We start from the raw sequence: 26,255 nt of genomic DNA, 5'->3' as shown, positions 1-26,255 counted from the left end.
TATCTTTAATTCATCAGTCCACAGCATGTTCTTCCAGAATACCTGGACTTTACATACCTCTTTCATGGCAAACTTTAATCTTGTTCTAATGTTCTTTTTAGACAAATAAGTATTTTTTCCTGGGACACCTCCCATACAGTTTCTTTTGGTGCAATCTCTTTCTAATTGCAGATGCATGCACTTTGAACCGTTTGTTGAAAGAGTTAATGTAAATCCAACTATATATATCTGATGTTTTTGGAGATGTGTCAGTCATTTCTCTGCCTGAATGTGTTTCTATAGCTTGTCCAAAGTAGTGTTTTTTTTATTGTATAAATCTGTTCCAGTAGATAATTTTTCCTATGACAGAATGAGTTCAAATAATTTTAACTTTGTAAGCCATTTGTTAGACTTATTAGAATCCACAATTTTCTCCTTGAGGTCCGTCAAATGTTTTGTTTAATCTTGACATGAAGACATATTACTATTCAATAGTACAGAGCACACCAGACCCTAAATATCTGAAATTTATATAGGAAAGGTTCCTTCTGCATACTACCCAATGATGTTCTTATTATTGTAAATTATCATATAAACACCTAATTTTATTGAAGTGGCCATAAATGTAATACTTTGTTGTTTACACATCTTTATTTTCATTATTGTAAATGGGATGCGATGTAGATATGAATTCATACTCTGGGTTTGATTTACAAAATTAGCCTTAGCAGTAGTGACATCTGCTGGTTATAGGCTGAGGTTATATGACAAGTAACATTCACATTTATGTATAATCAGAGAAATAAGTACAACACATGCTATCATACATCCCCTTGCACTTACCGCTATCATTTGTAGCCTTTCCTGCTGACTTTGTGATTCTCTGATCCTGAAAAAAAGAGAAATACATGTTTTTTAAAACGCAAGTCTTTAAATATTACAGCCCTTAAAAATGATCAGCAAAATAACCATTTATGTGTCTACATGTACAATACATGTACATAACAATAGATGTATATAGTCATACAAGACCTTAAAAACCAAAAATCAAAGGAAGGGGGTTGTTCTCTAGCGAAACATGCAGAAAATTACATGTATTAAATAGATGATCAGGTTGCACATGGAATTATAGAGACAACAGTATGCAGTGAACATACCAAATGCATTTAATACAAAAGGATTTACCCTGTTACATTTTCTTTATATTTAAAGCATTTTAACTACTTACAAGCTTTTGTATCTTTATACCCCTTATGGACCACAGTCCATTTCCACAATGAGTTTGTTTATTTAGTGATAACTTTGCCTGTCAATTTTGGTGTATATCTTTTTGTACATGTATCATTTTTGTACATGTATTTCTCTTTAATGATAGTAAGTAGATAGTAAGTAACAAAACATCACAATTCCAACACTATCCTGGACTTTGGGTGGTGTTTTTTTATCTGTAAAATGCCCCCCCCCCCCCCCCCACACACACACACACATTTGTAATGGGGTGCCTGCCTTACATAACTATTTAATTAATTAATTAACATGTCGATGCAATTAATTCTAAAAGTCCTTTGTGGGTGACTGTATATGCTTTTACATCAATTTTACTAGGCACTGGATTCTTCCTTCATTCTATCCTGTGTATATATTGTTTCTTACCATTACGTCATAGACACTGATTTGAGCTCAGTAAAGAGCAGCCTGCAATTTCCTGAATGTTGATTTTGAGTTGTCTTAACTGCATCAGTGATGTCACATATGGCTTGATGGCCATTTTAAGATCCTTCTGCCTCTGATGTTTGACATTGACCATGGTTTGATTGAACTTTAAAGAAATAAGACTGCTGACATTTTTGTCCTCAAGTTCTATTTATATACGGTAGAATCAAAGCTTACAAAATTGAATACAATTGAAAAGGTCTGTCTTGAAACAGTGCTCTGTTAAGCAGATGTCAGAAGTCACAAGTACACACACCAGATGATTGTCGCCTAGGATAAGCATCATGCTTGTCTTGGGCAAAATCTGACATGCTTCTAGAGGTCCCGCAATGTCTTTAATCAATCTGTCATGGCCAAATGACTGATCAGGAAGATCTGCTATGCTTTCCTACAATAAAGAATGTCCTTCCTCATCCCTTCTCCAAAGCATGAATGTATAGCACTTGCTCAATTGTGAAAGATTGTTTCCAGTGACTATCATCTGACGTCTGTACAGGGCTTTACTTTTTTCCACTCTTGACTAATTTATAAACACCTTTAAAGAATTTTACTACTTAAAGACAAACTCCAATTCATATACTCATGACGGACCTTTTTTTCCCGTCTAAGGATATGTGTTTTTGTGACATTTGTGACATTTTGTGACATTTTCTTCACTGCCGTAAACATTTACAGCCTGCTCACCACCTTGCCCCCAGCTTGTGATTGGACAGTTTAGGATCAGCAAAATACTAATAAGCTCACTCATCTTCTTTCTTCTTCCAACAACAAGCTCATTGCCTGCACATTAGTTGTGTTTAAAAATGCACTTGATTATCTTTTACTGAATACAAAATTGCAATAATTAGTGTATTTTTCTGTTGGATTGAAGTTTAGCTTTGAAATGTTAGAATTATTTCCACTACTAATATTTAATGCAATTTTTAGCAGCCATTTTTGCCAGCCATTTGCTTGTATTTATGAAGTTCACCAGTGTAAGAAACAAATAAAAAAGCAAAAGATGCATAAAATGCAATAGAGAATTTAGGTAAAGTATGATAAAAAGCAATAAAAACATGAAAGAGACTTCAACTCTTCTCCACGATATCCAGCTAAAAGCAAATTTGCAGCTAAAGATAGGATTTAAAGCAAAGCTCCACATTATGAGGATGCGTAAATAAAAACTGAGCCACTGCAGGGCTGTATTGCCAGTGGTTAACCCCTCAATCCTTTTAATAGATTGATTTAGCACTGACATTGATCAATGGATTCATGCTGATCAGTAAAAATCAGATTCTTGTGGAACTTTCAATTCTTTGAAATTACATATTAGGACTGGCAATGTTTTGTGTTTATTTTGCCTGCATGCTCTTTGTACCTTTCTGTATTATTATCCTAAATAATCATTTATATTCTGTTTGTGTAACTGTTCTAAAGTCGGCCTAAATTGAAACACGTTTGGTCTTAAGTATTAGATCAACTTTTGATCCATATGACTTTTTTAGTCTGCAGATATGATTCATTGAGCCCGATTTATTAAAGCATTTTAAGGCTAGAGAGGGAACCCTTTCATCAGTGAACCTGGGTAATCCAGCAAATGGATTTTTAAAATCATTTGCTATTTGATAGCAAATGTTTTTAATCCTGGATCAGATCCATTCCAGGTTTTTTTGGATCACCCAGGATCACTGATAAAAGTGTATCCTCTCCAGTCATGTAGAGCTTTAATAAAGCAGGCCTATTCTGAGAGACAATTGCAAAATTAAGCGTGTTTGTATTCATCAACATAGCTAATGCTTAAGGGTGTACAAAAACCCTTACAGAAATCTTGGCAGACTTCTATTGCTGTTACCCCCACTGGGGAGATTCACCATCACCACTGGTCCTGTTGATCATTGCCTTCTTTTTATGGTCTATATGTGGTCTGTGTACTTTGTAATCCATCATTAATAAAATAGGTAGGGCTGATACCACATGCTTAGTAATTCAGAGTTGTGTTGTCATGTCAAAGTGAAATGTAGGAACACACTTTATCTCTTGCACTGTTTATTTTCCATTAGTTTACATTAAGGTTTCTTTGTATCATTTTCCCAGCTCCCATCCCACTCCATTATCTCTCCCACATCCTAACAATCTATTGCCAATCAAACAGTACATCCAGGTCTGCTTGTAGATTTTAGACATCCTGTATGGACCTAATATTTTATATTGTTTTATTGTCATCTGCAAACACAGAAATGGTACTTTTAATCCCTATATCATTTATAAAGATGTTAAACAGTAAAGGTCCCAACACTGAACCCTGGGGTACAACACTAATAACCTTAGACCATTCAGAGTCTGATTCATTTATTACAACTCTCTGGATGCGGTCTTTAAGCCAGTTCCCTATCCATTTACAGATTGACTTTTCTAAACCTACTGACCCTAACCTGCATATTAACCGTCTGTGGGGTACAGTGTCAAATGCTTTAGCAAAGTCAAAGTACACAAACATCAACTGCTACTCCACTGTCTACCTGTTTACTTACTTCCGCGTAAAAAGAGAGTAAATTTGTTTGAAAACTTCGGTCTTTCTTGAAGCCGTGCTGACTATCACTTATAATATTATTCTCTAGCAGAAACTCCTCTATGTGGCTCTTTATCAAACTCTCTAGGACCTTTCCAACTATGGACGTTAGACTAACCAGTCTAAAGTTACCTGGTAATGACTTTGCTCGCTTTTTGAAGAGAGGAACCACATTGGCCTTACGCCAATCCATCGGTACCTTGCCAGTGACTAAATAGTCCCTACAATTTAGAAATAATGGTTTTGAAATAACCAAGCTCAGCTTTTTGAGGACATGTGGATGTAATCCATCAGGTCCTGGTGCTTTGTCAAGCTTTATTTTTCCCAGCTGTTTGTCAATCAAATCAATTCTGAGCCATTGTGACTCATTTAAGGCAGTGACATTGTTATTATGAATTTGGACGTGAGCTCTGCCATTTTTCTTTGTGTACACAGAGCTAAAACACAGAGTGTTTAGTAAATCTGCCTTTTCTTTATCCCCAGTTACCAACCCAGTGATATCCTTTAAGGGGCCTACATGCTCAGATCTGATATTTTTGCTATCAATATATTTGTAAAAAATGTGGGGGTTTGCTTTACTTTCCTTTGCAATCTGTCTTTCATTTGGACGTTTTGCACATTTTATCTCCTTTTTACATCTTTTGTTATATTCTTTATAGTTTTCAAACGATGAAGGTGATCCTTCATTTTTATATTTTTGAAATGCCTATTTCTTGTTACTTATGGCTTCTTTAACATCAGCTGTGAGCCATTTTAAGCCTTTTAGCTTAAACCTATTACCCATTGGAATATATTTTTCAGTGTGCTTGTGTAGAACAGACTTGAAACATTCCCATTTCTGTGTTTTTTGAGGACAATATTGTCTCCCAGTCCAAGTAACAGAGAGCCTCCCCTAATAATGGGAAAGTTGCTCTCTTAAAATTAAATGTTTTTATCTTTCCTGTTTTTGCTTCCTGTTTACAACTTACATTAAATGAAATCATATTATGGTCACTGCTACCCAGATTCTCTTTTATACGCACATTTGTTATAAGCTCTGCATTGTTAGAAAGAACTAGGTCCAGCAGATTATCATTTCTAGTTGGGGCTTCTATAAACTGTACCATAAAATTATCTTGTATTAAATTCACAAATTTCCTCTCTTTTGCTGTTCCTGTAGTGCCATTACTCCAGCCAATGTCAGGGTAGTTGAAATCTCCCATGATTAAAACACTTCTCCTTTTTGCTGCTCTTTCTATATATGCTAGTAGATGATTCTCTATTTCTTCCTTAGCACTGGGGGGCCTATAGCAGACTCCAATATTAAATTGTGTGTTATTCAACCCCACATTCAACTCCACCCATAATGCCTCAACCTCATCGCTTGTTCCATTCGCAATTTCTTCTTTCACATTCACTTTTGAAACACTTCTCACATACAGACAGACACCACCACCCTTTTGTTTGACTCTGTCTTTACGAAAGAGAGTATAACCAGGAATATTGATAGCGCAGTCATGTGAAGAACAAAGCCAGGATTCAGCAATACCAACTAAGTCATAATGCTCTTCAGTCATTAAGGCTTCTAACTCCGCTATTTTGTTTGATAGGGGATAACATCTATCAGGTATACACTTATCTGTCCTAATCGGTATATATATATGAACACAATTACACTTAAACAATAAACCACGTCTATGCTGGCCTTTTAAACGTAATGTACACAAGAGGCATGGCTTAAATGAAGTTGGTATGCCTAAACGGATGTAGTTTAAACATAATAAAAATTGTACCAAACGACCATTACTTTCAAACTTCCAGGCAGTCACATGCTAATTGCCCTCCATTGTCCCTTGACTAATTTGTAAAAATCATAAAATTATTTATCTAAACTTTTAATCACTTATTTCTAAGAACTTTTTTTCAAGGGAGCAAATAAATGTTTTGAAGTCAACATTTCAAAGAAATGTATGACACAATAACAGCAGCAGAATAACCAGAAATAGGAGATACTGCTCCTGCTCATCATAACTCTTTGCCACTAAATACAAAACAATACAGGTTCCTATAGATTCTGTATCTCCATCAATCTGCATGCCTGTAGTGGCTAGTAAAAAAAATATTGTTCACCTACCAGACTCTGAGCTTTTGCTCTACTATATGACTGCAGTGCAGAGTTGGGGTGTGAGATGGGTCATATAGCCACATAAATGCTTACAGACAGCCTAAAGGCAGTTTTAGCAGAGCTAGCAAATCATCAGATTTCTTTTTATGTATGTAATGCCTATGACTTTTGTCATGCAGGGTCAGAGTTGGTTTTAATTTGTGGGATAAAAAATCTGTATAACCCGGAATTGTTGTTACTAGTAATGACATTAATAGGGAGCCCTTATGCAACACATGTCGATGCAAATACCAACTAGCTGTATTTTCCCCTATGACCCCTAAACTGGGTCTAATGAAGTATTGGTTACTGCTGAGAATATACTAATCACATTGTACTACAAATGTGACACAAATTTAAGGAGATATGTATATAAATAATTTTATATGAATAGATTTTTTGTTGCCTTTCACATTAAACCCAGGAATCCTATTGCCAGCATGCTGATAAGTGACAATGTAGTGAAAGATTACAGTGTAGTATTTTACTCAGTAAAATAAACTCCTACAGGTAAAGTTAATGTCATGTTTGGTTTACCGGGTGCTTTGATGTATATATAAAGAAGGTGGTAATGAAGAGAAGTTATTTGGGGAAAGGATTCTAAAAATATACGATATACAAATTGTGGAATACATCTGTCACCTGCGTCATTCAATTTTCACAAACACCCACGGAGCATTCATTTATTAGACTGCAAATAATCACAACAGTATATTCCACAGCTTTGCCTTCAACATCCATAATTAATGACTCATTGGGAACTATAAAGCTGCACACATCTCTTCATCTTTCTAGGGTTGACTAATAGAGAAACTGAAGAATCACCAATACTGCTAAAGGGCAGCAGTGCAGAATCTTGGGGAGTGGAGGACAGACACAACTGTGCTTCCCAATGTAGGTCATGTAATCACAGGGGGGTATCACTGTTCAGCTCAGGATTTTTCAAATTTGCTATGATACTGTATAGATTAAAAAAATATTGCTAAACTTTTAGATTCAGCTAATTAACTATAATTCAGCACAGTGTTGATGACTGTCATAGGGGTTAATATATCAGGCTGAATATGTTTGTTCATGCTGTACACATGGAAAAACACTTTGACACTTTGTGCTTCGGGGTCTTCCAGGGTCCATGTGATGTGATCATGGGACCCAGCAGGAGGCATGACCCAGCACAGTCTTACACTAGGGGGGAAGTGAAGCAGAAGGAAAGGAAGATGAAGAATATTAGAAGGATAAAGGTGGCATCTGGAACAAAAATAAATAACAATGAGATAAAAGAGCAAATGAGTGATGGTGTTAGAAACTAGAGTGGTCAGGCTGGATGGTATAAAAGAAGGAGTGGGGAGGAAAAGTGCAGAGGGAAGTGGGGGAAGGGAGATAAGAGACTCCATTATCTACATTCCGTTAAAAGCATATTCATTGATGTGCAAGGGATGGGCATGCACTGTGATTGTCACATAAACCATTTTTATCTGGACACACATGAAACATGCAGACTGTAACTATAGAACAGTAACTAAAGAACTGTCAGAAATGAAATAGGCAATGCCTTAGTTCTCTATTAACATAAGACCTATTACACAGGGATCATCAAATGCATTCCTAAAGACACTTAGATCTGGTGTGGCCTGATGTCTATTTAATCATATGGTAAAAGTATGTTGTAATGCATGCATGGTACAGGTCATTGATGACGGGGATCTTAGCAGGCTCCTAAATAGCATATATCTTATAGTGACTAAATAAAAGAAAATATTTTATAAATATCTTTGTGAGCAGAGAACATACTTACTTGCATTAGAGTGTAGAAAGTATGTGTGCCATGTGTGCATTACAGCATGCATTTACCATAACATAAATGCAGATTCTTTTTTTGCACATGCTGATGTCTACAGCAGACATAAAGTGGAACTAAAGTCTCATTTTACAAAATAAAGGATAATGCAGGTGGTTACTGTAGAAAGAGACAAGCAAAGTCCCTTCTGCAATAACCTGTCTTACCTGCCTGATCACGCTGAATAAATGGGCAAAAGCTGTGCTGCACAGCATCAGCTTTGATTGCCAGGAAAACCTGGTAATCCTGGCTTTCCTTGCTTGTGCCAGGGATGAAAAACCTCCTGCGCGCCTATGAAGGAGTTATCACATTCTTAAAGTAATCATGTTGACCGTAAATTATCACTATCATCTTTAGAACCAATTTTTACAAATTCAAAAAAACTAAAAGCTAAGCTTAGCTGTGTATTGATTCATACATTTCTAAGCTGTCATACCTTTTAGTTCCCTGTTAACAGACTGAAGTCTTACTTTACACCACCTACTTTTTGGGATTACAAGTTCTATCCTCTCTTATATTGGTACATGGGGCCTGATTTATTAAAGCTCTTTAAGGCTGAAGAGGATACGCTTTTAACAGTGAAGCTGAGTGATCTAGCAAACCTGGAATGGATTTGGTCCAGGATTCAAAACATTTGCTAGCAAAATAGCAAATTACTTTGAAGAAATCCATTGCAGGCTCATGGTTTATACTGTAATGCAGGCATCTTGAAAAATGTAGTCTAGCATTTATTGGTCTTTCAACTTTGGGTGTTCCATGGTCTCACCTGCTTGACCTTCCCATTGGCTAAATTCAGAAATAAGAGCAAAAAGCTGTATGTGAGCAAATTTGGCCCCAAAACAGTAATTCTGTCCATCATTTTGTTTCTATACACACTGATATACAATGATGATATCACATGCATGATGATGATGATATCACATGCATGATGATGATGATATCACATGCATACCTATGCCTGTTTTAGAAGACAGTCCATCTTTTGAAACCAGTTTTTCTTACCTCATCAATTATCCCACATAGTTATTTGATTTATAGACTTCTATAAAAAGTTAACTTAAAAACTTTATTTAACTATTAAAGTATTTTACAAGTCATTATATGTTTTTTTTTTTTTTTTTTTGCAAAACCAATATAAAGAAGTATTAGTGGTGAAAAAACCAAGAATAACAAAGTATTTTTGGTAAATAAATTCTTCCCAGTCCACATGTAGTGAGGAGGTGTCTTTTTGTCTAAATACTTAAATGACTTTTAGGAAGCTTTGTCATAACTGGCCTAAGGATTTCAGAAGGGAAATGAAACCAATTGCTTTCTGGGGGGGCTGAGAGAGGTTAGCGTACCTAAAGTTGGGCTCATATGTGCAATGCCTAAATAGAAATAAATAGTCTTTGTAGTTTTGATCTGCTGTATCTTAAGAAAAGGTGTACCTGTTGCAACCCCCTAAAATGTTTCAGTGTTCTTCTCCCAAAACATAAACCTCAGCAATAACTGATATTTCAAACCATGTGTATGTAATGTGTGTGCAATGTCAGACTATCACAGACTATGATGGCTAAAGTGAAGAACACTGATTTAGGTAAACAAAATTACAAAAAGAGAGAAAGGCTTTTACAAACCAAAAGGGGCATTCGTGTTGCAGTAAATGGTGTCCCCAGCAAAGCACATTTCACCAAAATAAAAAATACATATATATATACAACATTTTTGCTTCCAGGATGTTCTGGAACATGTCCCCTATAGGTATTGTGAATCTGATTCTCAGGGTAAGCAGCCAGTCACACGCAAGAATCCCAGGGGAAAGGGTGGGTGCAATATGAGCTCATCTTATAATAACAAAGGAAGGAGACACTCCGCCCTGCTAGTACAATACTGATAAGGAACTGTTGAGAGCTGAGTAATGTCTGTTTTTTAATGGAAAGGTGTACATAGAGGTACCATCCAATTTTGTTCACGCACACTAAAAACATAAATCCTATCTGATGCTAGCTAGATAGATAAACTCATCTAGGCAGAGTCCCTCTCCTCCATATCATTTGTCCCTGTCTGTATCTGTCTGTCATTTGCAACCCCTATTTATTGTACAGCTCTACATAATATGTGGGCACTTTAAATCCTGTTTATTAATAATAATAATAATAATATTTATAGGTGTGGGAAAATAATTTGAAAATTTATTTTAGACAATGAGTTTTGTAATAGACACGTGTGGTTCTGGTTCAGTAAGTCTGCATTTGAACCATACTCATAACCCCGGCTATAACTTTATCAAAAACATACAAGCCATTCCGTCAAAAATAAAGACCTACCATGTTAAACATGTAATATTACAAACAATCCAGGGAGCCAAATTACAAAAAAACTACAGAAACGCTGCCCAGAAATTGAGTTGCAGGGAGAGGCAACATAAATATAGAACATGTTTCACCAGAGACAACTGGGTTACAGAGGAAGATTGACAGTATAGTCAGTCCTCCCAGTTATGATGAGAAATGTTTTGTTACAGGTAAGACCATGTTACTTATCTAACTGTACAGATTTCTGTGCAATGTGATATGAGCCTGACATTTTCCCAAGCAAATCTTAGGCTTGGCAATATGGCATCACTGGTCACATGGCCCAGCATTAGGCAATCCATGAGAAACAATCACTTCATTCAGTGTCAGCCTAAACACATGTATGCAAGCTCCTTTTGACTGAAACTTAAGCTCCATACAGATGTCAGATAGATGTTAGATTTCTGTTGCTGGAAACTAAATTTTATGATCATTTCCAGTAACAGATGAAAGAACGAGTGTTGTACACAGTGCCATTCTGTCCTATGGAGAGAGGAAAGAACAAGTGTGTGGCACCACACTGTGCTCTCCTCCATAGAAAACTACCACGGCCATTCTTGATCAGTCCAGAATGGTTTAATTGTTGACGTCTTGGAACGCTGTTGAAAACCTAGGTTTTCACCTAAGACTTGCTCATCTGGCTTCTGTACGTGGCTTTAGGCTTCATGCAGATGATTATTAATATTTGCTGAAACAATCTTTAGTGAATCAATCTGTACGGTTCTGTTCTAAAGAAAGGGGAGGAAAAGGAAAAGCAGGTGACACCTCTTGTGTCCTCCCCAAAATAAAACAATAGTGGCCATTATTGGTCTTTTGATAAATAATATACTGTGGTGGATCACTAAGCAACACCATTGGACTCATTTTTGGAGAGTGCAAAGTTTTAGACCCTACTTCATCCAACAGTTGCACAGCACAGTTCATTAAGGAGGAACTAAACCTGAAATTACTTACCTATCCCCCATGCCATCACAGGATGCCACCATCTTCCTACTTCTTTATTTCCCAAAGACAGTCTTTGGTCATCTTGGTTGGTTGTGCCGGTGTAATGTTCATTATTCCCAGCATGCGCACAGCCTGGGAATACTGGGTTTCCGATGCTGAGCAGTGAATGTGCAACTGTCCCTTCTGCATCTGTTGCATGTGCAACAGATGCAGAAGGGACATCTGCAATAATCACCCGGCTGAACCACAAAGGTTGAAAGTAAGATTTAGTTGGCTATAAGATTTAATACAAATGGGATAACCCCATTCTGGTGATTGATGTGCACATTACCTTAAGCTCCTAATCTTTATTTGTCTGATGCATTTTGCTGCTGCACCATGATTGGCTGATTTGGCAGTTTTCAAAAATAAGTGGATGTTTATGACTTGCTGAATATTTATATTTCTTGGCTGATTTTGTGACTTTGGGTCTGCGTCTCAGAAAGTACAGAAGGATTTTTTATTGTGGGTCAGCAATGCTAGTCCTCATACTTCTCTTACATGTTTCTATAAAATGATTTGCTTTGGACAGTGCATATATTCAATTATTATACGATTTTGAACTGTTGCCCTTGAAAGGTAAGAACAACTTTTAAAAACCATACCAAATGCACATATAGAAAGTAGTTACCAAATGGATTAGAAAGCACACATCTTGGTGTAAGCGCTGTAGAGCTTGTTCAATAGTGTTCTATTGTATCTGTCAGCTCTCTTCTCAGCTTTTAAACTTTACTTTACAGTTACCAATGGGGTTAATGTCATTCAGTGGGTGTGACCACCCCTCAAGCTGAGGCTGGGGAAGTGTGTGATGGGCTTTGTTCCAACAATTACTTACGCCCCTTGTGTCCTTCTCCCTCATAGTCACCCAGAGTTCAACATCATATAAGAAAATATGAGGATTAATCTTCAAGACTAATAGGTGTGTAACCTGCGGCAGTAGCCAAAGAGGTGGAAACATGCAACTACTGTATACAAAAAATTGTGATCATGCAGAAATATAGTAGCACTGTACTGCACTGAATAGAACCAAGGATTCACACTCAAAGACTGCCCTTTGCTAGCCATATAATATTTCCTGGCACAATTGTTTCTTACTGAGAGCTTTCCAGCGACCTTCATAGCATTTAAAGCTGTGCATATTTCATTAGGCCTTTGTCAATAGCATGTATTTATGAGATACATGCTTCAAGGATATTGATGCATTCATTAGTTGCTTTAAGCTAAAGGTCAATACTGCACACAGAAATATCTCTGTACAGCTCTATGGCTGCCATTTACCAATAACAGATATATTGTATAAATGGGTAATACATATATTAATATATATATATATATTTATATATATATATATATATATATATGGGTAATACAGATTACATATATTTATATAAACAATTCTCTGGCCCATTCAATAATAATGAATTGTGATGTATTGTAAAGAGATGCTGTTTCACATTTCCTATCTTGCAAAAACCCTACCCACTGTCCTTTGATATAGAAGAAACTGAATACTTACCTTTCTGGCAGTTGGTAATTGAAATCTTTACTGTCCCTATAAACTAGGAACACATTTCCAACGAACGTTTACGACCGATCATGCACGATTATATTTAAACGATCGTACTGTGCACAATTCTCTACATGCTGTAATGATACGATTGTTCAAATATAATCCATCAATAGTGTACACACACTAGATACAATCGCTTGAACGATGCAGGGAGTGGCATGTAAAGGAGAAAGTGTATTGCAGAATTATGCACAAACACTGAACGACCGCACACACGATAGATAGCGAACGACTGTCGGCCAATCAGATCCACCATGACGGTTGTTCATTTCCAATGACAATCCTCGTTCGTCGGCGTTGTTGGTCAGTCGTTGGTCACCTTTTTTGTGAACTATTTTCGGCCAATCTGTCATTCGTTTCCAAAGATAATTATTGGAAGTGTGTACGCAGCTTAACTCTTGGGACCTCTGTAGTCTGACACTTTTGGGTGTGTCAGAGAGCATGTCCTCTGCTACAAGACACAGTAGTTACTGGGGATAAGAACTCTGCTGTGCACCAGTAAGTATTCAGCTGTGTATATGGCAGGGTATGTGATATATAATATAACCATAGCTTTGAAAAGACATTTGAAAGACATTAATGTTGTACAATGCTGCACATTGAAAAATGCATACAATATGCACACACAGAACAACTAAGATACACAATGCACTACATCTGTTTTCTTCCTAACACATGAGTGATATTAACTGTTGTAAAAATGGGATATAAACAGGAATGTGTAGGAGCTTTAATCAGCCCACAGATACTCAGAAACACACCAGCCCTTCTGTCAAATTCCAGTTGCCAGATTGAAAGCCTTGGCCTGCTACAAAGCATGTTTAACTAGAAAACAAAATAGATGTTGCCGAAATCTTGAACTATGTGAGAATAATATATGTAATGGAATTAGGTCCATACAGGATGTCTATAATCTACAAGCAGACCTGGATGTACTGTTTGATTGGGCAGCCAAGTGGCAAATGACATTTATTATAGATAAATGTAAAGTTATGCACTTGGGGGCTAACAACATACATGCTTCATACTGTCTAGGGGGAATACATTTGGGGAAGTCATAAATGGAAAAGGATCTGGGGGTTCTGGTAGATCATAGACTTAATAACAGCATGCAATGCCAAGCTGCAATATATATAGCTAGTAAAGTAATTTCTTGTATTAAAAGAGGAATAGACTGCAGAGATGGAGGCATTATCCTGCTCCTGTACAAAGTTTTGGTCAGACCACTTCTGGAAAATGCAGTCCAGTTTTGGGCACCAGTTCGCAAAAAGGACATTGTGGAATTGGAGTGAGTGCAGATAAGGGCAACTAAACTAATAAAAGTAATGGAGGAGCTCAGCTATGAGGAGAGATTAGCTGAACTGAATCTATTCTCCCTTGGGAACAGACGTTTAAAGGGGGATATGATCACCCTCTATAAATATATAAATGGTTCATATAGAGAACTCTCTTTTTACATTGAGATCATTACAAAGAACAAGAGGGCACTCTTTGCGCCTGGAGGAAAAGAAGTTTAAGCTCCGGATAAGGAAGGGATTCTTCACTGTAAGGTCTGTGAAAATGTGGGATCGGCTCCCTCAGGAAGTAGTTTCAGCAACTACTATATATTGCTTTAGGAAAAAGCTGGATGCTTTTCTAGAAGCACAGATTATAACTGGGTATTAAGGCTTTAAAGTACAGATAACAGAGACTGTTGATCCAGGGAACATCCAATTGCCTCACGAAATCAGGAAGGAATTGTCTTCCCCTGTTTGAGCAAATTGTACCAGGGCTTTTTCTTGCCTTCCTCTGGACCAACAATGTCCATAGGGTTTTATATCTGGGATATATCCATTTCCCTAGTGGTTGAACTTGATGGACTTATGTCTTTTTTCAACCTAACCTACTATGTAACTATGTATCAAGCAGAATATTTGTCTTATACAGACTCTCTCTCTCCTATCATACTTACATCCGAGAATCCACCCTACCACTTCCCCTCCGGCTATGGACATTCCAATGCACACTGCTGCTAGGACCAGCTGTCAGTTTATCAGCTGAGGTCCCAATTTGTAAGCAAAAGCCAGGCAGAATAGTTTCAGCTTCAATGATACTGTAGCAGTTGGTACTATGATCATCCACCCCATGCTGTGATTCAGTAACACACACTGAGCTCTGCTGTATATGGGATTGCAAGGTCAAATTGATACCAGGTCAAGTTGATACCAGGTCAAATTCAGATACTTACAATGTTTATATTGTGTCATGTATTTACCGGTAGGTGTATGCATTGCCAAAAAAAGTTTTTATAGTGCCCCTCACTTAGTTGAGATTTTTTTTCTCTGTCTCTGGGATGTAAAATGAGAGGATATTGCTCCATCTTGAAACAAACAGCAAAATTCAAATGAGCACAGGCTTGGAAAGAAAGGAATGGACCAAATTTGTCCAATCCAGAGAAAAACCTATATATACCCTACACCACTCTTCTTTTTTGAAATGCAGAGTTACTCCATTTCAGAGACACTCCAGTTAGCAGGAAAGGTGATGGAAGAGCTCTGGGTCTGACTTTACAGGGAGCATATTAGACTGTCCTAGTAAAACCCCTACTTACTCAGCCCAGGCATCTTTCTCTACAGCCTACTGTCAAGAAAAGAACTTTTGTGTTGGGACAAGGGGAGGTTTAAAAAAGAAAGAACAGAAAAGCAATTATCACTTTTACCTACCCTTATTTGGTTCATATAATTTGCTTTAACAACAAGGCTTTTAAACTGATAATTTTGTAGGTTGGAGAAAATATACATATTACTACAAATGCTTAGTGATAGGCCAGGGTAGATGTGTATTCTATTATGTATTTGCACAAATCATGAATGTGCATGCTTTTGCTAAAAAAGAAAAGGCAGAACAGCCTTCCAATTGTTGTTGGCGTTCCCAATATAGAGTTTTTTCCCCACTTCCTATGTATTTGACAGGTTGCAGACAGAAGGGAAATTCATGAGAAACATTTCATTGTTGTCCTCATGAGTTAAATAATCTATAAGCCTTAAAACTGATGTCTGTGAAAAAAAAGCCCGCTTCAAACAAGCCTTCTCACACACCCGTTTGCTGTCCCTTTCATTCATCTAAACCCATAGTCACATGTTGCTCCAGCCCAGGTTCTTCCATTTATAGGAGGAGGGGTCCTTTTCCAGATGATCTTATCACTGCCTAGTGAGTGACACTTCCTATTGGTTGCCCAGCAGCAGGGATCCAGAAGCATATAGAGTGACTTCCGATGGGTCCACGAAATTTCGGCAAACTGATTTTGCAAAACCATCGTAAGATCGAGGAAATCATAATTAACCTCTAGTGCCCCAGGATCCCAGTGGATTCTAAGGGCTGCATTCATTCTTGCAGCCCTGGGAATCCTGTTTGCGATCCCCAGCACTAGATGTTAATGATGTTAATTAACCACAGAGGACAATTAATCGCACCACAGGAATCACAGTGGAACTGCAGATGAACTCTTAATGGAGTTTCTTCATTGAGAGTTCATCTGCAGTTCAGTTCCCACGGTCACCGGGCTGATAAGAGGTTAATTAACCTCTAGTGCCCCGGGATCCCAGTGGATTCTCAGGGCTGCATTCATTCACACAGCCCTGGGAATCTTGTGTGTGATCCCTGGCACTAGAGGTTCCCCAGCCAATCAGAGAGCACTAGAAGTTTTGAACTGGGAGACTTGTCCCCAGACTTGTAACCTCCAGTGCCGGGGATTGCACACTGAGCTGATCAATAAATGCAGCCGGCGTTGCATTCATTGATCAGCACAGCAGATTCATGCTCCCCGACACCTGGGAACTGAGACCTGGACAATGAATTTGGGTGAGAACAAGGTAAGAAAAAAACCTGCAGGATGGGTAGAATTATTATTTACCTGGAGTTATTCTTTAAGGGTAATATCTGGCTTCTTGTGTAACACTAAGAGCTACAAATTTGTTAAAAAATACAGAGGAGCTCAAAATACAGGCAGTCCCCAAGTTAAGGACATCTCACTTACGGACGCCTCCTACATATGAACTGGCTTCCCTGCTTGCTCTGTGCAGGACAGAGGCTTGGAGGGGGAGGGGGGCCGTTTGCATGACTTGCAGAAGAAATATTTTGCTAAACACAGCTGAGGTTGTGGGTGATCTTAAGAGTGGAGTTGATCTGTAACATCTTGTAACACTTTAATGACCAAGACAAACTCTGCAGTTGTTTCTTTTTGCACAGCTTGCTCCAGAAGTAAATGATTGTCTAGGCTCATAAAGTTTTTTGTTTTGTTTTGTTTGTGATTAACTCACAGTAAGGATTTTATACAGTAACTGACACCATGCTGCCTAATAAAATGTTGAGACAAACATCTCAAATTGCATTTATTAAAATAATGTACCTGTTTCGATCTACATACAAATTCAAGTTAAGAACAAACCTATAGTCCCTATCTCGTATGTAACCCGGGGACTACCTGTAACTGAAATGACTTACGCTACTTATTAAGAGCAATTCCATGCCTTATCGACTCTTCTCACATTTCACCTTGCAATTTGTCAGTTCATGACCTGCTAATAAAGCAACAATTTTTTACATTGCTTTACACTTGCTGAATCCCATTATCTATATAACCGATGTCCCTCCGTTTTCTAGATACATAGTTACAAAAATTCGATTTCCCCTGCCTGTTTCTTTCAAATGTCACTTATAAAGTACTCCCATCATGTCCCAGACAGGCCCTCGGGGAGGAATGGGATGCGTGGGATTAATGGCTGACACTGCAGGGAGGCGGGCACCGTGGCAACATCACCATGGAAACCAGGAGGAGACGGCATCAGGGGACCAGAGAGATGCAACACAGGAAGCGGACACTGTGTATATATCATAAATACTCAATACATTCCCTCCATTCAGCAAAACATATTCAGTTGTAATACAAGATAGACCTACACACCTAAACATGTGAGCAGGTGGCAAACAGAATAAACACAGAATTTTTGTTGATAGATGGATAAATAGATAGATAGATAGATAGATAGATAGATAGATAGATAGATAGATAACAGTGAGATGTAGTTATTGTATATCATTACACAAGTATAAGCAAAGGATGCATTAGTGAATAGCATATGCTGTGTCACTGACAAGAGAATAGAGTCTGAGTACTGTAGACAAGCACATGGTTTAGTCTGAGTGCTAAGTGTTAGCTAGCTTGGTCCTTGCAGGGGGGCTCCTGTATATTTAATGAGATTCGGAAATAGGATGCACTCAGACCCCAATCGGATGGCCCTCTCACTGCACTAAAACAGTTACAGAGAAGAAGAGCTGCAACAAAGAAATCTTAAGCACTTACTTCCTGACATCCATCATACACACAACATATTCACCCAACAAATATTAGTGTATGGCTGGGTGGTGGTTGTAGGGTTAAATGTTTAATCCATCTTTGCTTTGAGTATAATGATACCTATGCAATAACTGCCCTAATGTTTTAGATGTCCACACTGCTTAGTAAGCATAAATATCTAGTGTTTTAACGTTAACTGGGCATTTAAACTAAAAATCTCTATGACCTCCTTGGAAACTACATACCTGACATAATGATCTAATTTAAATCCCATTTACCAAATACTCCTGATAACATAACCTAAATACCTCCTAACATCATCAGAACTGAAATACCAGCATGACATTTTCTAAGCATCTTCCTGTTAATTTTTAGTAAACCAGCCCACCCAAAATAATATTTTAGTATATATTTTTTAAATAACCAAACAGCAAGCACTACCTGCTCAGAGTCTGACATGTTCCTTCCTATCTTTGCATGGTGCAGAACCTCCTGGTGTATTCCCCATAGTATAATAGGTAACAAAATATCCAACTGTGAAAGTAGCAACTCTATATACCTATGAATGTGCACAGATTCAGGACAGACCTAGGAACTGCAGAGTAATTATTGATTAAAGTTCCTGAGAGATATAAATACCAAACGCTGAACTATGAGTTTTTGGGTAGATTGATTTAGGGCGTAAGGACAGATTATGTGGACAGGGATCCTATTCCCCAAATACACAAATCTTTCTTGTATTCCCCTTCTAAAATGCATTCTGGTTGGAAAGAGAAAAGGTCACATGCTCCCCTAAATAGCCAAAACAAGTAGGAGGGGACCTTAGAAACGGTTTCAGTGGATGGTAGAAGTCCTAGCAAGAGAATCCGCCACTTTGGCTCAAATGGGCAAAATACCAGACTTCCTTTTTAAAAGGCAAAAACAAGTTTCTTTGGTGTACAATTTGCTGCTGACAAATGCCAGTATGTCATGTTAAAACAAAGCCACGTGAAGTTTATTGCTAAAGTGGTAACTCACTGATAATTTTGACCAGTTTGTGATCCTTCATTTTTCTCCACAAAAACAATACTGTGACTGTGTATTTGCAATTTCTATTTGGTTACACTAAGGTTACAGCAGGTTTGGATGTTAAAGTTTGGGAAGGAAAGTTAGATCATCTACCTCCTGTTGCTGTCAGTGCCAGTCTTCAAGAAGTGTTTATATCTACCAAATAAATAATAAAGACTTCCATACATTTGACATTAGATTTAATAAAACATCTAACAAATATTTATTGAAAACTAGGGATTCCTGAATAATGTTTATATCCATATATCACTAACACACTAATTGGATAATCTAATCTTCTGCTAGCTATACAATGACTTGGATAAATGAGAATATTTACAGTCATTTGATAAATCTTACGAAGATCTGAGAAGCAAAATTTTGTCTAAAGAAAAACTGCATCTTCTTTTCCTGAATAATCATATTTTTTTACCAGATAGTTTGCTTAGTTCATAAACATTGATGTTCAACTAAAACATTACAAGTGTTTGAAGAAAAATCTCTTACGAACTAATGTAAGACATGTGTTAGTTGTTGGATCTGCCATTGTTTTATATTTACAAGAAGCCTGAGGCTACCTAAAGTTTTTAGATATTGCACACCACAACTTTGGCACCGTCATATTTATGTGGGTAGCCTAAGATCAACAACTTGCTGCTGTTTAGCACACAGCTTTGTGTACAAGTTAGATTAATACAGTTTTAACTTTTTTAAATAGTAAAAAAGTGATAAAACTTTACCTGCCTAGAGTACCAATATCAGCCTTTATGCCGAGTGTCAGCATATTTGTTGTAAGGTGGTTTTACTTATTCTTACAAAAATGCACTGGAAGAAATCTGTATAATAATTATTTATTGTCTGATATGTATGAAATGATTCTGTGAGGAAACTGAATGACTTTTCCTTCACTTTTATCAAAATACTAAAACCACCCAGGAAGCTGGTTCTCCTGCAGCTATTTATCCAGGGGTTGGATGATGGACAGCAGCTGGTGTAGGTTTTCTTTTCTTATTGCAAGTATTTTTGCTGTCCATGTTTTATTGGTGTCCCAGCTGAGACTGTTCAGTTGGCAAGCATCTGCATAAGGCTTAGCTGGGAACAAATGAATCAGGCATTTGAAATTATGTCTGTTAAATATTTCAGGTAAGCTGTAGACAAAAATCACTGGTCAGAAAGTCTGAAAGATTTGTCTTACTAAAGAACTTTCTATACACAAACATGACTGTTTCAGCCAGATGTGCACTTCTTCTACTGATCTGTGAAACTGTTCATGACATCAAAAAAGCTAACAATAGGCTTAAAAATGCTAGAGGTATAATGAAGGTATAAAACTGACTTTTACAGAGAAACTCATAAATTTAATATGATTTCAGCTGTCTATATAGCTGCATCTATTGATCATTGTACATCAGTTTTAAAAAAATTAGCCCCTGCTTGTGCATTTTGTTTAGTGTGTACATCAAAGTAAGGTAAGAGATTAATCTTTTAGCAAAACTTGCTCAAATTGGGCTCTAGTTGCAAGAAAAAAAACTGCCTTGTACCAGGTACTTGTACAGAATTGATAGAGGATTTGTTAGCAATTAGAGGTGCAAAATATTACAATGTAACACAGACCCAGTAGAGTTCTTTAAAAATTAAACCTTTTCTGTGGAAACAAATGTATTTTACAGTAGCTTTGGGACTGTTTGAGTTTAAATGGATTATAACCTTAACAACTGTGTGCAATCAAGCTGTTAACCTGAACACACTATGAACAGGAAAAATGCTTGGTATCCAGGATGAAAAGTGGCTTTCCCTACTGTATTCTATGTGATCTATGTTGTTAGTCTGCAGGGTGTAATAGGGAGGATGAGCGCAGTCAAAACAAATTTAAAGGAGGTCAGGTAAAGAAATGCACACATGCTCCTCTTCCATTGCAAAGAAAGAAGCTATATATATTTGGAGTGTGTAGAGTGGTTGTGTGAGATTATCAGACTATTTTTGTAAGGCTGTCTTGGTCCTTTTGTGTTTGAGTGATAAGAAGAGAGATAAAAGCTTACTATTTAGCTGCGTACACACGTCAGATTTTTCCCGCTCGATAATCAGCATTGGCCAGATATCGGGCGAGAATCTGGCGTGTGTACAGTCGGCGTCGTTCATCGTCCGTGGATCCGTCCTGGCGGATCCATGAACGATGAACGCCGAGCGATCCTAATGCAAGGGAAGGGGGAGAGCGCGCAGCAGGGTGCCGCTCCATCGTTCTCCCCCTCCCCTCTCCATAGAGCAGCACAGGGCTGTATGTACAGCACTCATTCATGCATCGTGTAGTCCTTTGTCGTTGGAAAGGATAGTGAAAGATCCTTTCCAACGACAAAAATTGCACGTGTGTACGCAGCTTTAAAATAACTACCTCTAGACTTTATTTAGAATGTGATGCAGACTGTTATGTAGATCTGTAGCTATGCTAAACTTATGAAACTGGTACTTACTTTGCAGGACAGGAACTCCCAGTGCCTGGACATTGGCTTTGATTTCTAATATGTGCTTTGGTATCCCAGAAACAAGATACTGTAATATATCCAATATATATTCTGGGTTATTGAAGAGGACATCAAAGCAGGGGTTTTAAACCTATCCAATTGGTTGTTCCCTTTGAAAGCAATGGGCAATATATTTCTGTTGCTGCTATGGACATTACTTAAATCTGCAAGATCACACAAGGATAATCAGATGCAAAAGTCGAGCTTTCCTACTCACAGTCAATCAATATAGTCCATCATCTGAAGGTCCTGCACTGTCCTCCTGCTAAGGCCGCTTATATAACATGAAATAAAGACTAGCTAGACTTGCTAGCCCTTATTTCTAATTTTATTAATATGAAAAGGTTTAGAACATTTGACTGGTACATGCTAATTATGATTACAGCATTAGATATAGTAGAAGAATGGAGCAAGTTTACTTCTAACAAGTATTGTAAATGAGATCCAAGAATCTTGAAACCACCTGAGCCAAATATTTGGCTAGTGAATATAAAGGTCTACTAAAAAGGATGCTGTTATGCACACTGTTCTGGGTGCATTTGCCTGATGTAAGTGCTGTTGAAGGTCTACCTTGAAATCAATAGGCTTTTATTGATTAATGAACGTCCAAAGCTTGAACTGCTTTGAAAGCACAATTTCCAGCATAACAAGTTTGGCTTTATATCAGCAGAGCATTCTTATGAACGATGATAAATGATTTTTATTTCAATAACATGCATTGTAGGGTAAAAGCTATGGCACAACAACATCTGTTGATGTGTTTTAACTATTTATCATCTTGAATTGTGGTCTCCAACTAGATGTCTATTTGTACTTATGTACTTATATGCAAAAACCTCAGATCCATAATTTGACAAAATATTCTGCTGTTTTAGTCTGGTTGATTTTACCCCTGTGCAGTACAGTAACTCATGCACATTACTACATAATGTCTTTAGGAAGCCCATTCATTTTGAATACACATATGAGAGCGATGAGCTGTAGAGAAGTTTAAATATATTTTTTTGTCATAAAAAGAGATTCTTTTAAGAACTGACAGCCAACCCACTTCAGTAATTACCCATTATTCCATTCTGGGATATAAACCTGAAAACATGTTGGTTATCAACTTTTGATGCACACTTATTTACTCCCCTGGGCCAGGTACCTTGTCTCAACAACCCCTACTTAAACATCTGTTCTTATTTAGGGAGAAACTAGGTACCCTGAGGTTATAACATGTCCAGAAATCAGTACCTACTGACACAACCTGGAACCATTCTGCAGAGACACAACCAACACAAAGTAAAGCAGCCAGAAACATGTTTTGATCTACATCTTCAGTTTGGCTTTTGTTTAAATTATTATGCAGGAGGAAGCTTAGGTTAGGTGATTGCCTTACTCAGGCATGCATGTACACAATGGCATGCAACAGCATGTGAAGGGTCTTGGTATGTTACTATACAACCAGCAAACTTGAGTGTTTTAAATCGTAAGAAGTGTACATATGCTATGGTTCCTATGAACAGAGTGGGCATCTCCATGGGAGTACCCCTGCCATGTATACACCAGCCAATCAATATATACCAAAATACAGTATATAGTTATTTCAAAACAAGTAAGTGTTTTTGGGGCTTCCAACTAATTGATTACCAATCTGAAAATCAATTGAATGGATCAGTCGGTCGCAAAATTGTTAAAGCATTTACTTGTGTGTACCAGCCCTTAACATATAGGCAACAGTATTTAGCATAAATGATTGTCTGGGCAACATGGGCAATTACTGGGAAAAATCTAATCCAGTCAGCACAGGGAGCACCAAACATCACATATTATTAGGAAATATAATGCTATAAAAAAACTATTAGAGACTGCAGACATGCAACAACAGATGGTCCAAGGCTATTAGCATGCTACAAGAGATGGCCATGGACTGTGGACAACATACTGGAGCCAGTCATGGACTTTAGAAAGATTACATTTAGATTTACAGTGATCAATGGTATTGAAACCTATTACAAATTGATGCACCCACATTTGTTCTCCCTACAGTCCATGAAGCGCACAGTAAGTACAAACCTACTATAGTTTGGGTACAAATGTTTTAACCCATCATGCAGCAAGCAGCGTAGGCACCAGAAGAAGGACCCCACCTATTGTAAACAGAGGAAGGCAGAAGACTTCAGAGTGGAGCTTTTGTTGGAAAAATGAATTTAGCACATTTATTTAGGGAGTAAGAAGAGGAGTGGGTGGTGGTTTACTTTTCAACTAGAGATCAGCTTTAAGTAAACCTGTTACTTTGGCCTACATGGACAAAGTTTAGATTCACACCTATAAATGCCCATGTGTTTTCTTGCCAGGCCATCAAAAATGCTCTGGTGTGGTCTGGCCCACTGGATTGAATGGGAAACACGGCCATTTAAACACTCAGATTAAACGTCTGTGTGGACTAAACCTTAGGGTCAGAAGAACAAAATGCTTACAAAGTCATGCACAAATGCAAAAACTGACTTACTTTATATTAAAAATATAAAGATGTTGACTACAACAGGGAGCACTTACAGAACATATCAATAACCCCTAAAAAAAACATGTTACCAGTTTGAAAAAAATGAATAATAATATGAATAGGTAAAATTACCCTAAATAATAATAATAAATTAGTATATTTAGTTGAGCTGTGATGTTATGTGTATATACATTCAATTTATCTATTTGCTACAACAAAATTTTTAATATTTTAAGCACATTGTTGAAAATAAAGAATAATAAAGATCTGTTTTTTCACCACACGTTAGACTTGTCTCATTACCATTTGCCATTCATTGTTTCTGGCTGGGATCCAGGCTTCCTTTCATGTACCATGCTCTTCTGCTCTAATCTGGTTAACTTTAGATACAGAATGAGACTCTCCCAATACATCTCCCACATCTGTTCCCCAGATGTAATCCTCTAGAAGAGGGATATTCCTACTCTGGCCCCCAACCTCAGGGACTTCCTTTGGAATTCTATTGATGTGTGGGGTCATGTTGTTTAAGGTATACCTAATTACACAAGCAATTGTAGTTAGCCTATACTAAGAACAGTTTTACTTGGAAGAGCTGTTGAACTATTAAATACATAAATATTGAAAGTGGAACAGAAATGTAAAAATAAATTTTACTGAAAGCCTCCTGCACCCACACAAACACCTATGAGCAGACCCCACAATCTCTATATTCCACTTGTTGGCAGACCTGCAACAGTTCTTGCTGGTGTTGTTCTCCCTGAGCCTATTGGACATTGGGCCTGTAATAGTCAGCTACATAGCGTTCAATAGAATGTCCACTCATTAGCTGGTTAGCAGCTGCTATCCTCTTCTTCATTCTCTAAATAAATATACCATTTAGGAAGATACCCTAATATTACCCCAACCCACTTACACTCTAATTTGCAGCAATACCCAATTGCTCCTTCCTCCATCACAATTGCCACTTTGGGTATGGGAGAACTTGTAGTGAATGCTGTCACGTGATGAAGAAGGTGACATCAACATTCCTGTGTAAACTCAAACACCGTCTTACACAGAGGTTATGCAAGGTATTTTATGGTTTCTGTCTGAATAGGCATAGTACTTCCTTTTCTCTACATGTTACATTATCAGTGATGGATAAAAAATATTTCTTGGTAAATAACAATTATGTTTACAGCTTCTTCTTTTGTTGGTGTGCTACTAGCTTTGATAGTTTTTTTCTTCCGTCACTGTTATTATAAATATTTCTCAAAAAGGCAGATGGAAAAGAACCATGGGAGAAGTTAAAAAAAACTGAAGTGCTTATGGCACAGTCATATTAGAAGTGCTGATTATCTTTTCACCCCCTATCAATGTGCATTTCAAATTGTTCTATATGTCAGTTTAGAAATGTAAAGTTTTCTTCAAATGATTTTATAAATGCAGATAAAGAATATGTGTCATTTGACATTGTATAAAGCAGTGATCTGCTTTACATCAGCTACATGTGCTTCTAATCAGAAAGAAGGCATAAGTTTACCACTGACCTCTGTGACCTGAAATAGTTTTCTAAATCAGGCCCTTGTGCCACTGCAGTAGGGTTGTTATTAACTAGATGCTAATTGTTTTCTATTGGCAACTCGTAATAAAAGTCCCTGCTAGAAGACAAACCAGCACCAGATGCTTTAATGCACATGACATTTTTACTATATTACACTGAAAAATAGGAATGGTTAATTTAATTTTTCATGAGAATAGTATAAGGCTGCCATTACTG

The 26,255-nt window shown here is 37.4% G+C and overlaps 1 protein-coding gene across 2 annotated transcripts in view; it reads right to left on the bottom strand.

Moving 5' to 3' along the window:
* PALM (paralemmin) overlaps positions 1–26,255 on the bottom strand; it is a 53,636-nt gene that overhangs the window by 13,309 nt on the left and 14,072 nt on the right. For both annotated transcript variants that reach the window (XM_072404773.1, XM_072404774.1), the window contains exon 2: positions 823–868. In XM_072404773.1, coding sequence (XP_072260874.1) covers positions 823–868 — 46 coding nt within the window. The remainder of the gene's footprint in view (positions 1–822; positions 869–26,255) is intronic.

The sequence above is a fragment of the Pyxicephalus adspersus genome, chromosome 3 (assembly GCF_032062135.1).
Source record: "Pyxicephalus adspersus chromosome 3, UCB_Pads_2.0, whole genome shotgun sequence".
Classification (NCBI taxonomy): domain Eukaryota; kingdom Metazoa; phylum Chordata; class Amphibia; order Anura; family Pyxicephalidae; genus Pyxicephalus; species Pyxicephalus adspersus.
Note: the sequence above shows the minus strand (reverse complement) of the source record. Positions and strands in the feature narration are given on the sequence as shown.